Source organism: Talpa occidentalis, unplaced genomic scaffold (genome assembly GCF_014898055.3).
Source record: "Talpa occidentalis isolate TD23 unplaced genomic scaffold, MPIMG_talOcc4v2.1 talOcc4.7, whole genome shotgun sequence".
NCBI classification, from domain to species: Eukaryota; Metazoa; Chordata; class Mammalia; order Eulipotyphla; family Talpidae; genus Talpa; species Talpa occidentalis.
The window spans coordinates 111,386,299-111,401,714 of NW_023605083.1; the positions used below are offsets into that span (position 1 = coordinate 111,386,299).

The 15,416-nt window shown below is 41.5% G+C and overlaps 1 protein-coding gene across 1 annotated transcript in view; it reads right to left on the bottom strand.

Moving 5' to 3' along the window:
- ANKFN1 (ankyrin repeat and fibronectin type III domain containing 1) overlaps window positions 1-15,416 on the bottom strand; it is a 577,395-nt gene that overhangs the window by 340,872 nt on the left and 221,107 nt on the right. Inside the window, exon 7 of the mRNA XM_054689196.1 lies at window positions 14,819-15,075. Coding sequence (XP_054545171.1) covers window positions 14,819-15,075 — 257 coding nt within the window. The remainder of the gene's footprint in view (window positions 1-14,818; window positions 15,076-15,416) is intronic.

A 15,416-nucleotide genomic window follows, 5' to 3' on the forward strand; every position in this document is an offset into this window, starting at 1 on the left:
TGGCGCTGGAAGGGATCATGCTCAGCGAAATAAGCCAGAAAGAAAAAGAAAAATACCGGATGGTCTCACTCATAACAGGAATCTAGAAAACTTAAATAAGGGACCAGGAAAATGAATAACTATAAGAAAGTGAAAATCAAAATCAACAAAAAACTATGAACCAGAGACACTTTTTGGGGGGTGGGGGGCGGAAGGGGAGGGATTGGGGTCAGAATGGAGGGTTTGCAATTGTATGGGGGAATATAAAAATAAAATTTATTATTTAAAAAAAAAATAAAGAAGAGATGTGGAGAGAAACCAGGAGAAGCGACCTTTAAGGAAGAATCAGTATGCTTATGTCAAGGAAGAGGAACAAAGGAAGAACAGACGTCCCAGGTTGGCAGCAAGAAAGGAGAGATGGAATGAGAAAGTATAAAGAAAGAGGAAGCAGATGGCAGCATGAAATGGGGATTCAGACAATCATCACAGGATGGAAAACAAGCAAAGTAAAAGGAGTAAATGATAGTACAAGACAGAGGTTCAGATGAGGCCCCAGGGGCTCCACTTGATCTGAAAAAATCCTATTATCATAATTCCTCTGGAACCCCAGGTCATGCTCACTGACTGTTGGACTTTTTGGTGAACATTGGAACAACCTATTCCATTTTAAATGTAAATTAGCAAGAGGTTGTTGATATGCAGGAAATGAATCACACCTTAAAGAAGACCATGGGGAAACCATGCTAAGAAACCCATTTTTGTTGGGAGCAGGTAATGTCCATCATCCTTCTTTAGACGAGAGTGGCTCCTAGAAGTGGGTTACTGTTTTTGGAAGACAGTCCCAAGCCCCAATTTTGAATGCTACACCAGACATTGAACAAGACCGTAGGATACAAAGTACATAAAACATCCAGGAAATTTTGGCTATAACTTGTAACTTTGCCCTCTCTAGGGTCTCTGAGCCTCTAGATGAACCATTGCTCCTTTCAGATCTGGTGATCAGGTCACACTGAAGACCTGGCAGAGTGGAGATGCACAAGCTCAACTTTCGGAAAAATGGTCTGGTCCTTATGATGTTTTGCTGGTCACTCACATTTCTTTGAAACTTGCAAACATAAAACCCTAGGTCACCTGGGATGTTTGTTTAAAAAAAAAGACAAAAGCTGAAATATTCTTTTCTCTTTCAGTTTCTGTTTCAGGATACCGCAGGACCGATTTCCTAGTGAACACGGGAAACCCCAGGATGTTGGATAAGGCTATAATATGTCTTCCTTGATTATCGCTCTAACTCAATTTTTTTCCTTCCCAATCTAAAGTATATAGGATGGCATCTGAAACCGTGTGGTTTCTGCCAACACTCCTCAGTTAGGGGAATTTGATTTTGACTCCATGGAAAGAACTTGGTTTTGATTTTAACTTTTAAATTGTTTGCAATTTTGATGTTTGCAAGGTTTTTGTATAGGAGCCTATGTTTTGATTTCTCCCTTTGTCTCTTTGTAGATTTTTTTTTTCAGGTACATATGTGGTTACAGTGAACAAACAGCCTGGCCACTTCAATGTGAGTGGAACTGACTTTCCATGAGGCAGTGGTGAAAAGAGTTTATTTTTGTAAGGAAGCAAAGAATAAGCTTTGTATCCTTGCAAATATGAGTAAAATTGCAATTGTAAAAGATATTACGTGTAGGTCAAATTAAAAAAAAAGTGAGTTCCTATGGCTGCATGTTGTATGTCTGTCTTACCCTTGTGTCTACTTTTTTCTGGCCTCTACAAGATATTAATAAAAAATTGGTACAGATAGTGCCTAGAGAAATTCTGAGCTCATAAATATAATGGGAATTGGTTCAGGTGCTTCCAAAAAAACATGGTCTGGGATAATCTTTGGTTAATGGAAACTAATTTGGAACTTAGTGGTTTGGCTTGAAACATATATAACTTTGAAGTTGTGCTTCTGAGTGTAATGTTCTTTGTTTTTCATTTTTTTTCTCCATTTACCTGTGCCATTTGTGTTGGGTATGTGCTACAGAGAAGCAGCAGCCTGAGGTGAACTTGCTTAAGTCTTTAAACATTGGATAAAATAGGAATTGGAAAGTTAATTTTTTTTTTCTTTTTTGAAAGTTAAGGATTCCAGTTATGGAATAGAAATAATAAAGTTTGGCTGTCAGCATAGTGCAGACTGAGACTAGTTAGAGCTTTGGTATTTTAAATTGTCAGTGCTGGGTAATCAAATAATGTTTTCTCTAGTACTTATAACAAAACTTCCCAGAAAACTAAATTTGGGGGAAAAAATGGCATTTTCCATTTGATCAGAGGAAATGCTATGGTATGTGATAGAGCTCCTGAGATACCCCATAAAATTTTTCCCTTTCCTCATGGCACAGACGTGAACAAATTGACCTGTTGGTCAATCTGGTAAATTGGTTTTGGAGTCCTAAAGATTTTATGTCAAACTTCCTAGGTGGTTTGTTCTGATATAATATTGCTTATCAATTCTGGCTGCTACAATTTTGAACAGATTTCCTTGTCAATTATATTATTACCAAATCTTTAATTTTAGTTTTTGCAAAGTTGACATTTGCCAAAAATTATTTTGGGAGAAATTTTCAGAAGGAAGACTTCGTACTACTCTGCTTGTGAATATGTGGCTGTTCAGTGGCTGAGTCACATTTCAGGGTGACAGTTTGGATTCCACATGACACCAAAGTTTTATTTTCCCAAAGCCTGGGTAATTTTTACCTTTCTCTCATACACTAGAAATAGAGGTGGATTTGAACTTTGGGTCTGTTTCCACTAGCTCTATAGTCTTAAATAAATTACATTACTTTTTGATCTTAAACTCTGTCTGCAAATCAAGGTCCACGAGCACCAGCCCTGCTTACCTGACCAAATTCTTGTGAATAGGATTCCTGCATGGTAATGTATCATACAGACTGGGGAGATTAATGGCATGCTCATAAACAGCTTCTGTTAATCTGTTGCAGCCCCTGGGCCACTCTGACATGATGTTGCTTCCCCTCCGGATTCTCCAAAGGCAACACTTGAGTCTACTTTGCCAATAACAGATTTGTTTTCACTATTAGGAATGAATCTGTCTTGAAGTCGGAACAGAAATGGCAATTGAGCATGCTTTCAAGAGAATTTCAAAGATTTCATTTTTCTGGGGAAAGTAGAGACAGAAGCCAATGGAACAGCAATTAAATCCATAGTTTTAAAAACAAATGCTACTAAGGCACAGATGCTATCATGCAATAGTTGGAATTTCTCCTGCTTTCTCAGGCTAGTAGAGCAGGGCAGCCCTCTGAAACCTCATGCCAGCTGTCAGCATCTGTTCCAGAGGTTGCCACTCCCATGCATTGCTGGCAAACTCTTCTCTCCAACCCAAATCTGTTGTACTTACTTCCTAGCTGAACTCAGGAGACAATGAATGGTACTGCTTCAAGTGGTCATCAAATGGGTATAGCTCTGTGTAGTAGCTTCCCAACGTGGGACTCACTGATCGCACAACAGGGCCCATTAGCCAAGCAGTCTGTGTTCAACAGACGACCTGCCTGCTCCTCTAATACCAGGTGATTTGACATGCCCTTTAAGAGGCAAGAAGAAATTGTGACCTGTCTAATCAGCACCTAATTTAAACATGCCACTTAGATCCCTGTGCCTTTTATCCAGAAAGAAACAGAACAGGAGCATCCTACGGGGGCTAAATCACCCCTCCTTAACCGGCCATGGAAGCACAACATCTAATTTTATGACAGATACACCTGTTTTGAGCAAGAGATTTCCTGGGGCTTAAAAACCCCAGGAAGACAGTTTGGTGGTTTCTCAAAAAATTAAAAACAGAATTACCATGTGACCCAGAAATTAACTCCAGTTCCAGGGGTATACCTTCCAATTTGAAAACAAGTATTTAAACAAATTCTAGCGCACAAATGTTCAAAAACACAATAGCTGAAAGGTGAACACAACCTGAATTTCTATCAAATCATGAATGAATATACAAATTACAGTACACCCACACGATGGTATATTAATCAGCCAAAAAAAAAAAAAAAAAGAATGAAGCTACAATGTGGTTAATGTGGTTACAGGTTACACTGTAGATGGACCTTAAAATTCAGCATGCTAAGGCAAAGAAGGAAGACATAAAAGGTCACATATAGTATGCTTTCATTTACATGAAATATCCAGAATAAACAAATCCATTTTAAAAAACAATAGTAGATGCCAAAGAAGAAGAGGGATTGGGGAGTAACAGCTTAATTGGGAAGAGGTTTGATTTTGGACTGATAAAAATGTTATGGAACTAGATAGATTTGGTGGTTGCAACATTATGAAGGTACCAAATGTCACTGAATTATTCACTTTGGAGTGGTTAATTTTATGTTACGTGAATTTCATCTCAATTTAAAAAGTTTTGCTAAAACTTCCTCTGAAATTCATGAAAATTAGAGCTGGAATGCTGAATGGGCAGACACAAGTAAGTGGTAAAGCATGAAGAGTGAAATGTTCATTGTAGAATCCAGGCAGTGGGTACATGAATGTTTACTAAACATTCAATAATCTATGGATTTGGAATCTTTCCCAATGATATGTCAGGAAAATAATAAAACCTGGTATTTATCATCTCTTCAGGCATTTGGATAGGAGGTTCTAATGTGGATTTTCTGGTTCTGGTTCTGGTTCTGTCCAGGATACATTTGGGAAATGGTCAGGATAAGTCAGCTGGGTTCTGTCCACTGCACACACTCCTCACCCAGCCCTCAGGTCCCCTCCTCACTCATCTACAGATAATGTTATCTTTCATGGCAATTACTTCCACTTCCAACAGCTTCTACAGCCAGACCCTGGACCCTTGTCTCCAGTCCTGAGAGTACTCAAAGTAGCTTACAGATGCGAAACCATCCATAATAATGAGCAAAACCAGATGCAAGACAGTATATGTGTTTTAAACAGGTACATAGCAAGTAGAAAAACTCATGGACAGAGTGAATTTACATTCAAGGGGAAGATACTGCCCTTAGAGGTAATTGATTGGAAGGGCTCAGGATGGGGCTTGGGGGCTCTTGTACTGGTAACATTTTGTTTCTTGACCTAGTGTTGATTATACAAGTACATTCACTTTGTGAAAGTCCATCGTAGTGGTGGGAGCTTTCCTCTGAAAGTTCCAACTTGGCATCTCAAGGTAGATGAGAAACTGCCAATAGGAAGACATGCTGAGAAGAAATAGACATTGCAGAGAGGATCAGAAGGACCAAAGAACCAGATTTTATGGTGTTGGGCATCTCAACTTTCTTGGTTAGTTCAGAAGGACAGTTTTTATAGAGAGAGCAAAAAGCACAGAAATGGCTAAGAAGTGAAGGGGACAAGGGGTGCTTCCCTGGATGACAGTAGCGTTGGAAAGGGGTTCGTCGTCAAAGGCAGAATCAGGCAAAGAGAAGGCAGTTTGAGGTTTAGGAAGGAAGGAACGAAGCATGTCTGCAGACTGAAGAGAAGCCTAGGATAAAAGATGTCAAAGATACAAAAGAGAAAATGGGAATAACTGATGGCTCAAGATGCTGGACTCAGGAAGTCGAGAGGCTGTGGATAGGAGGGGGGGGGTCGGCCAGGGGAGAGCAGGCTGACTCACAGAGCTACCATAACCTCTGCAGTAAGCTGAAGAGTGACCCCCCAAGCAGCGTCCATTTGTAACCCCCTGGTACCTGTGACTGGGACCTTGTTTAGAAATGAGATCTTTGCAGACTGAATTAAGGATTGCTAGATGAGACACTGTCTTAAGATGGGCCCTACTGATGAGAAAATATATTATTGAGCAAATGAATAAAGATTCCAGCAGAACTTGCAGCCCAGGTGCAATGAACACTCCAATGCAGGCATAATTAACAAGTTTGCTTACTTAAAGCTCCTTCCCACTCAAGATCCCTGGCCAGGGCCTCAGCACTCTTATCAACAAGGTGGGGCAGCCAACCAGCTGGTCTGTCTCTCCAAGGCCATCCCTGAATGCCTGCATCTTTCCCCCCTTGCCTGGCCCCCCTTGTCTGGGGACTTTGCCACAAATGGATATATCTGCTGAAAAATGATGCTATCAATGTAACAGATATGGGGACAGTTGTGTATAAAAGGAACCCCTGGTCTTTAAACCGGTGCTCCCAGGTCTGGGACCTCATGCGTGAGTAATAAATCTTCTCCTGACCTCACCATCCCTGAAGTACCGCTTGTTCTTCCTGTGCCTGGGTAAAAGGCTAGAATTTATTTCTACAACACTACATCCAATAATGGTGCACGTATAAGAAAGTGAGGGAGGGCCTCCCCGGTGGCGCAGCGGTTGAGCGCTGGGTTGCGAAGCTGCCTGCGGCCTCTGCAGCGCCGGTTCGATCCCTGGCTGCTCCCAGGCCACCAGAGGAGGGTCCCACATGGCGCGCAGACCTCTCCTGCCGCCCGCTGCTCCCCTCAGCAGTGTACTTCGGTCCTTCTGCCTGCTCTGCTCCCCGCTCTGGCTCTGGTGAATTCTCTCGCCCTCCCGCGCTTCTGACTGTACCCAGTGCTTGTATAAACAAAAACGAACGAACAAATAAATAAATAAATAAATAAAGCATGCCTCTATTAAAAAAAAAAAAAAAAAAAAAAAAAAAAGTGAGGGAGATTTGAGACACACGGGCACAGAGGAGACACACAGCCGGAAACACCCTAGAGAGATGAGGCGAGAGAAACTGTTCAGCCCCAAGGCCTAGAAAGTCCAGAACTCCCAGATACTGGAAGAGGCAAGGAAAAATTCATCCCTATCCCCTTCAGAAGAAGAAAGGCCTGCCAAACATCTTCATTTCAGGATTTCTTGCCTCCAGAAAACTGTGAGAGAATTCTTACTGTTTTAAGTAACCCAATGAGTGGTGTTTTTGCTATGGCAACCCAAGGACATTAATATTAGCTCCAAACTCCAGGTTAAAGTTGATGGTCTCACTCATAGCAGGAATTTAGAAAACCTAAGTAAGAGACCAGGAAAAAGACTAATCAATGCAAAGTAATAATCAAAATCAACAAGCAACTATAAACCAGAGACACACTGGGGGGGGGGGATTAGGGAGGGGCAGGGAGAGGAAGAACTAGAGTCAAAATGGGGGGGGGGGGAGTGCAATTGTATGGGGAATATAACCAGAAGGAAAATGCATACATTGTGAAAAGATGAAAAATGATGTAAGAATTATATAAAATAAAATATTAAAAAAAAAAAAGTTGACCCAGAAGAGTGAGCAAATCCAGAGTGCACTGACATACTTCAGCGTGATGTCCTCACCCATTGTTCGGTTGTCCTGGGACAACCTGGCTGTGCCAGATTCAGCCTTGACCATGGCCTCCAGATCCCATGTGCACCTCCACTCCGTCTTCTACTTTCTATTACCCTAGTTGGCATTTCTCATTGTGCCCCAAACTCTCCATCCCAGTTGCTTTAGTTTGAAAGCATTAAAGCTATGAAGAAAAGGCACGTTACATATATACATTATATGTTTTTTCTTCTTTTATTTTTCTCTTGCTGCCTGATTTTAATTCAAACAAATGCTTCATTTCTTTCAGATGTCTATGCAATCACTTATTTTCATGGTTGGTCTAACTTACTACTGATTCCTACCACTTAAGTGGTAGGAACATTCTCAATTTCTCACAACTTAATGTGCCACCAATTACAGCATAATGAGACATTGAGAATGATTTATTCTAATCATTTTAGCTCTCTAGCTGGGATTCGAAAGAGGAAGATATTAATGCTATATAGTCAATTCATTGAGAAATTCCCAATCTATAATCATATAGGTCCATCCAGATTCCAAAGGGGACACACACACCCACAAACATATATACACACAAATATGTGTAGTAGAAGAATACACTCATACACTCCATATATATTTACAACAATTACTTTGCAAGGTGTTAGAAATATGTGTATGGATGAGAAGAAAGTGATCTTCAGAGCTCATTGTCTCATGTATAGTTGAGAAAAAGACATTTAATTGAGCCCACAAGTACAATAGGATATGCATTGGCTCGTGGTATAAGTGGTACCATTTAGGAGTCTTGAGAAGGGAGTGTTTCTGGAGATGGGCAGAGCTTGTGCTTGAGAGTCTCCATTTGCCCTTCTAAATTCCTTCTAAATTCCCCTGCCACCCTGTCCCACCTGCTCTGTGTTCTGGGAGGTGACCTCAGCGAACTGCATTCCCCAGACACTCAGACCCTGGTTTCCAGATGGATTCAGTGGACAGGAGGGCAGACAATGGAGGGAAGGGAACTCCCTCTCTGTCACGCTACAGTTTGGCAAGAACTGCACTGTTCTCAGAGAGGCCATGGCTTCTGTCCGGAGGCCTCTCTTATAAGTCTCATCATGTTTCAAGAACTATTTCCTCTTTCCTGCTTTCAACAGTTGCTAGTCGTGAGCTGTTTCATCATTTTATCTTGGTTTTCTTTTCCTTTGCCCACAAATTTATAAATAGTCCCATCATGCAACTGACATTAACCATTCATTGAAGTATGCCACCTCCATCCTGCCAAGACCCTGCTGAACACTGGGTCAAGATCCCTTTAGAAAGGGAACAAGGTTTAGAAAGGGAGTGAGCTGTGAACTATGCCCTGAAGAATAAGTTTTCACTCAGTGAATATCATGGATCAGGTTCTCTGGGCTGAACTAAGAACATTGTCAAGGCTGGAGGTCTGGGAGTATGCCACACATTTGAAAACTAGTAAGAAATACTTATGTCCTTGTAACAAGGCCCCCGGGATTGGTGGGAAAGGAAATTGGAACATTGAAAGGTCTTGGGTACCATGCTATAGCTTTTGGGTTTTATCCTGTTACTGATGAGAAATTCAAAAGACACAGACAACATTCCAAAGTCTTGAATCTCTAGATATTTGAGTCTTTGTATGAAACCTGTGCTTCAGAAATGAGAGGCCAGTATAGAGTTCTGCTCTGAATTTATACTTTATTGGTTTTGTACTCTTCCCTGCTTGGTGGTTAATAAAATTCTCCTTACTGTGAGTTGAGGAAAGCTGTTGACTTTTTAAAACATCAAATCACTTCAAAAGCTTTTATTTCTCAGTTCCAATTTATTGGGCCTTCTACTTATGTATTATGGAAAAAGGGAATATTCCTCTTGAGAAATGTCAGTTTCATTCAATTATAGAAAACTTTGCTGAACCTGACAGTCTTTCATAGATCCTTATAAAAGGCAACGCTTGATCAGAGCTAAAATTTTTGGCTCAAGTCACAGGGTAGAGGAAGAGGGCAGCCAAACGAACATCTGGGGAAGGGTAGCAGAGGACTTGTGTATGCAGGGGAGAAGCAGTAAGCATTAAGAAGAGTGAAAAGTTGAGAGCAGTATTACCCAATAGAAATACAACATAAATCACAACTGCAAGCCACATAAGCAATTTTAAATGTTGCAGGAGTCACATTAAAAAATGCAAAAAGTGTTGAAAACAATCCCAGTTTCATTGAAGGATGAATGAACAAATAAAATGTGGTTGATACATGTAATGGAATATTATTCAGCCTTAAAAAGGATGGAAATTATGGCACAAACTATAACAGAAATGTATCTTAAAGTCAGTATGCCAAGTGAAATCAGCCAGTCAGAAATGGACAAATACTCTTTGATTCCATTTACATGAATGATCTTGAGTAGTCAAATTCATAGAGATAGATAGAAGGGTGGTTGTCCAGGGATCATGGGGAAGGGCAAAATGAAGCATTGCTTAATGGGTATAGAGAGTCAGTTTTGCAAGGCAAAGAGTACAAGAGATAGATTGCACACCAATGAGAATACTCAGCTCTATTGAACTGTACACTCAATTTTTAACAGTAAATTTTACCATAATTTTTAAAAGTAAAAAATTTAGACTATATTTTGTTTAACCATATATCAAAAACATTATCATTTTAATATATTATCAATACATATCTATTGAAATAACCTACTTTCTTCCATACCAATATGTGAGATCTGGAGTACATTTTACACTCATGGCACTCTCACTTTGGAACAGGTGCATTTCAAGTGCTCAGTAGCCCCATGGGGTTAATGGCTACCATATTGGACTGCTCAGGTCCAGAATACTAAACAATAGTGGGTGTTGAATTGAGATTCTTGTCTTTTTCTTATAAGGGCACCAATGACTTCCCCGGGGTGATATTTTTCAAAGTCTTCTTTATTTAGGAACTTGTCTTTGAGACAGTGTCAGACACGAGCTGAGATCAAGTGTTTTGTGTAACATCATGGGAGGGTGATTTAGAAGTCATTCAAAAGTTCTAAGTATAAAGAGAACAGGAGAGGCAACTGAGCCTACCTCCACTGTCTCAAGCAAACCCTTTATTACTACTGCTCTGTTCTTTGATCCAGGGCTAAGCTGTTGATGCATCAGGGAGGTATGGTCATAGGTAATAGACTTCAGAGTCAAACTCACTAGGTCTGTGACTTTAGACAAGTTGCATAATATCTCAGAGCCTGAATATCTTCATTGCTGAAATAGAGATAAAGATAATGGCCATCAGGCCTCTCTGGTAGCCTAGGCGTTAAATCTCAGAGCTACCACAGATATGGCCTGAGTTTGATCCCTGGCCAAGAAGCTAACTCACATGGCGCAGCAGACCTCTCCTGTCTCACCCACTGCTCGCCTCAGCAGTGTGTTTCAGTAAATTCACCTGTTCTGTTCTCCACTCTGTCTCTGGTAAATCCTCTCACCTACCCTCCAACACATCAGGCCTACACACCAGTTCTTCCATGCAAACAATAAATAAATATTTTTTAAAAGATGGTGGCCATCTTAGAATACTATTGTGAGAATTAAATCAAAATCCATGCACCAAACTTCAGTAATAAGTAACTGGTGCATATATATTGTTAGTCATTATAGTTATAGAAATCATGATTGTCATTATTATTGTTATTACTAATACATTTTAGCTGTACTGTAGTGTTTTCATATTGTTTTAGACTGCCAATCGCTCCCTCTACCAGTGTTAAATGAGTTGATTTTGCAGTGATTAAGAACATAGACTGTGGAAATGCATACAATGTGAAAAAATGAAAAATGATGTAAAATTATATAAAACTAAAAAAATAAACAAAATTAATATATATATATATATGATTTAAGCTTCTCTTTCAGCTAATTAGATATTGTTCTACAAATTGGGCTGTTCTCTATAAAAGATAAACAGCAATTTATTTCCCCTGCCCTCTCCTTAAAATTAAACTGAACTGTAAAACAAAACAAAAGAAAGAACACAGACTGTGGAGTGGGATGACTTGGGCTTACCGTGTGGTCCTCACACATTTTAGATTTCCCCCCATGCCTCTTTCTTCTACCCCTTGGCCTCCATATACAAGACTCTATGTATCCTCCAACATAACCTCCTTGTCTCTCAAATTTTAAACCTATAAAATAACAACAGGAAATACTCTAAAGGATTGTTGAGAGAATCAAATGTCAAATGTAGATGGAACTTTTAAAACATGTCCTAGCACATGACAAACCTTAAGGGACGCCCTTACTACTGTTTTCCTTAAATACTTGTGTAAAATTTAAAAGTCCCTTATTCTGCTCTTAATGAGCAAAGGTTTCATTCTCTCTGGCTGATTACCAGCACAGCCTTTCTCCTGGTCTGTCCATTTTCTCAAGTAGGAAAGCTCCTTTCCAACTCAAGCAACAGCCCTATCACCTTCACTTGAATTCAGCCACTTAGTGGCCCATCGGTTTTATGAGGCCTTTGCAGGCTGAAAGAGTCAATACCACTCTTTAAAAACTCACATTTATCAAACCCACTTATGCAGAGTGGAAAAATCTTGCACCCAAGATACTGTCCTTCCCACTTTGTAGGTCAGGGTGGGCAAATGCATGATGAGTTGCTGTGTGATTCCCAGTGGGTATTCTTGGCCTTTGCACAAATAATTAGGGAAAGAACAAAAGAGATTAGCAGCGAAGCAATTTATGGTGTGCTTCACAGGAGGTCAGAACAGCACAGATTAATCTCCAGATTGATGAGCTACAAGGGAAAGGGAAATAAAAGAAAATAATAAATTGTTGATGAAATTGTCCTTAGAGGAGGTCGGGATTGAACAAGAAACATTCTACAGCTCTTATTTGATAAGAGTTGGCCTTTAGCCAACTGCCATCATTAAAGCATATACATTTGGGAGAAATACACAGGGCAGAGGAGACCCTAAAACATGTATTTTTTTCCTTCAAATAAGCTTAGCTAGTCCTCACCTTCCCAAGGACCCCACACCCATCCATTCTGGCAAATCTCAGCCTTGAGTCCTGCCAACAAATGATTTTATATCTATGCGGGATGTGCCAGGGTCAGGGAAGAAGACAGAGGACAAGGGAGCCTCCTGGGATTGAGCTCCAAGGCTTGGAGATGATGCTAGGCTGGCTCCCCCTTTTGTGACCCCCTACTCATCTTTGTGAAGTGCCCTGGTACAGCATGGGGAGTTTTCTGCCCCCTCCCTTCTTCACCCCTTAGAGTTGGAAAGGGAGGTGGCTGAACTTGGATTCCTCCTGGGAGTCATTGACAAAGCAAGGGAACCAAGAAGTTGCAAGCTTGTCCTGGGGAGAATGCTACTGCCTGGCTTAATGGGACTCCAAAGCAAACTTTAAAAAAGTGACCAGTACCTTTTTATAGTTTCTAATTTAGAGAGTGGGGGAGAAAAAGAATCTAATGTGCATCAGTCTCTAGACAAATTGATATTTATCTAGACTTTACTACTGGTGGTTTTTTGACAATGGAAATATGTTTTAGAGAATAGTTTAGTAATAGGCATGAAAAGCCACAAAAATCTGTGTATTATTTTTAACCTCACTAATATCAATGTTGAGAATTCATTCCCCTGAATGCTTTTTTTAAAAGGGAAATTTCTACTTTATGCACAGAAATAGCCATAACAACATTATAATTATGGAAAAACAAGAAGCAATTTAAATAGCCAATAACTGCTAAACAGATTATGAAAAATCTATTAAAGAGATTAATCCATTTACTGCAACCACAATTAACGACCTACATGAAACTTACACTGGAAGATGAGAACCTGCTTATGGAATACCATGGAGGAGAAAGAAGCAGAATAAATGAATCTATTTAGACTGTGGTTAAAATTGTGTCAAAGACCAGGAGAAAACACAGAGGTGCTAAAACAGTGAGATTAGGAGAAAGTCTTCTAAAAATACGCTTCGTGATGTTTTCATAATGCATTGTTACCAGTAATGGCAAAAATAAATAAGCAAAGCTCAGGAATAAGATTGCCCCTTTTGCCTCTATTCTTTGATGCTCCCTGGGTTGCTTGAATAAGATCCTTCCCACCTCTATGCCAACACTCCACCAGGTAGTAGATGGGGTGTAGGTATTGTCATGCCGCAAATATTGAACCCTTTGCACTGGGATGATCACTTGAGCCCCTGAGCCACTCATCCAGCCCTGAGCAGCGTCATCTGTTCACCCTGGGTGCCATGTGTGGGAAAGGCTGGAACGCACCACCGCAGCGAGAGGAGGCCCCGGAAATCCCACCCCCTGGTTCATATTCCACACAAACCCCATAGCAGCCTGGGAACAGGGGCCCTGACCCTGCAGCCTAACAGCATTCAGCCCTTTGCCCCAGCACCCCGGGAATGCTCTCCTCCAGGCCAAGTTCCAGGGGGGTGGCGCCTCCCATCTTTCACCTCCATTACGCACAACTACTCAAAACCTGCTCTAAAATAAGCAAATTGTCCCCCCTTTGTTCCATCTTTTCCCCCATCCTCCCCTCTTCCTGGAGAAGGTGAACTTGTCTGCACTTACTGCAAATGCTCAGCATCTAAACAGGCACCATGGCAAGCCCAGTCACCTGGGAACTTCTCAAGACAGAAGGGAGGGATGGAAAGCAAGGCACCATGTCATTAGAAAACCAGAGTACAAGCAAGTTTCTGACCAGGTGTACTCTGGCTCAACATGGAATTTAGCACCAGGAAACAATGACTCTAAGACACTAACCAGCTACCAAGGCTAAGCCAACCTGCAGCCACCTGCAGGAATGCTCTAAAGCAAAAAGATCTCTCCTGCTCTGTGCAGCTTCAATCTAGCCAGTGTTTACAGTGAATTCCAAAGCTTGATTTAAAACAAACACACACACACAACTTTCCCAAAGTTGAAGATGGCATCTGTGCCCTTAGCCCCGAGAAATGAGCTATTTGCTGCAGGCAGAGAAGATGCAGGAAGTACAGCCCATGCTTGCTCATGCCTGGGCTGTGCACATGAACTCTTTTAACCATGACGACTGAGAGGTTAAGTTGTGCTGGATTTGGTGCTGGTTGCAACAGGCAACTGCAGCTGGGAAGCAGAGAGACAAAAGTCTCCCTTGGCCCTTTGTGGCTGGCAGGGTGTGAGCGCCCTTCCAGAAGAGCAACTCCATGGCACAGAACAGCAATCTACACGTCTACCAAAGAAACTTCGGCAAGAACCCCTCTGGGGGTGTCCTTCAGCTTGCAAAAGCTCTTGGGGGCTGAGATGTCTTTCCACCATGCAGCCCACTCTCAAGAATGAAGAGAGGGTAGAAAAAAAAAAGAAAAGAAAAAAGAAATAGTCCCCACCTGCTGCTCACATTTATTACCGGTAGCGGTGGAGAAAATGCAAGCGCATGTGGATACACTCTTGCACCTCCTTTGGAAGAGAAAGGCAGACCCCAAATACACTTGTTAATTATATCATCACCCCCTACCCCTGGCCACGCGGAAAGTCCCAGTCCACACGCTCACCCCCACCTCCCAGTCAAGCCCCCTCCCCAGCATTCCTTTCCCAGCTGCAGAGAAATCATAAAATTCTACTCACATGCAGCAGCTTCAGCCTGCCTTTACCTCTCCCCAGCCTGTGCACCAGCTCCGGTCGCTGCTTCTGTTGCTGCTGCTGTTGCTGCTTTTCCCGTTGCAAGTGAAACAAACCTTCATCGACAGAGATGATTGTCCTCTGGGCTGCTTTGTCTGAGATTCCCCAGATGAACACGGACTCGTTTATGTCATTATCTGAGTTGGAGAGCTCCCCTAACACAGGCAGGGCTCTGGGGCTGTCATCTCCCACTGGCTGGGCTTCTGGTGAAAGAAACAACAGACCTGAAGCTGACAACTGATCGCATCAAAACGCTCCAGGGGGTGGCAACCCAAGACTATGAAGTAACACATTAGCTTGCAATGATACCATGCACAGCCCGTAGATCATCTGTCTCCACTGGCACTGAGAGCCTCACCAAACCAAGGAGACATTATTTATGAATTTACAGCTTCCAGAATGACTCCAGGTGAAGCCATATGAGTTATAAAGCATAGAGTCACAGGAGGATTCTGCAACCCTCACACTTTCAACAATTTTGGAATCAATAAGGGGGGTAATATCATTTGATGGTTAAAAGTTAAGGGCTTTTATATAGACCAGA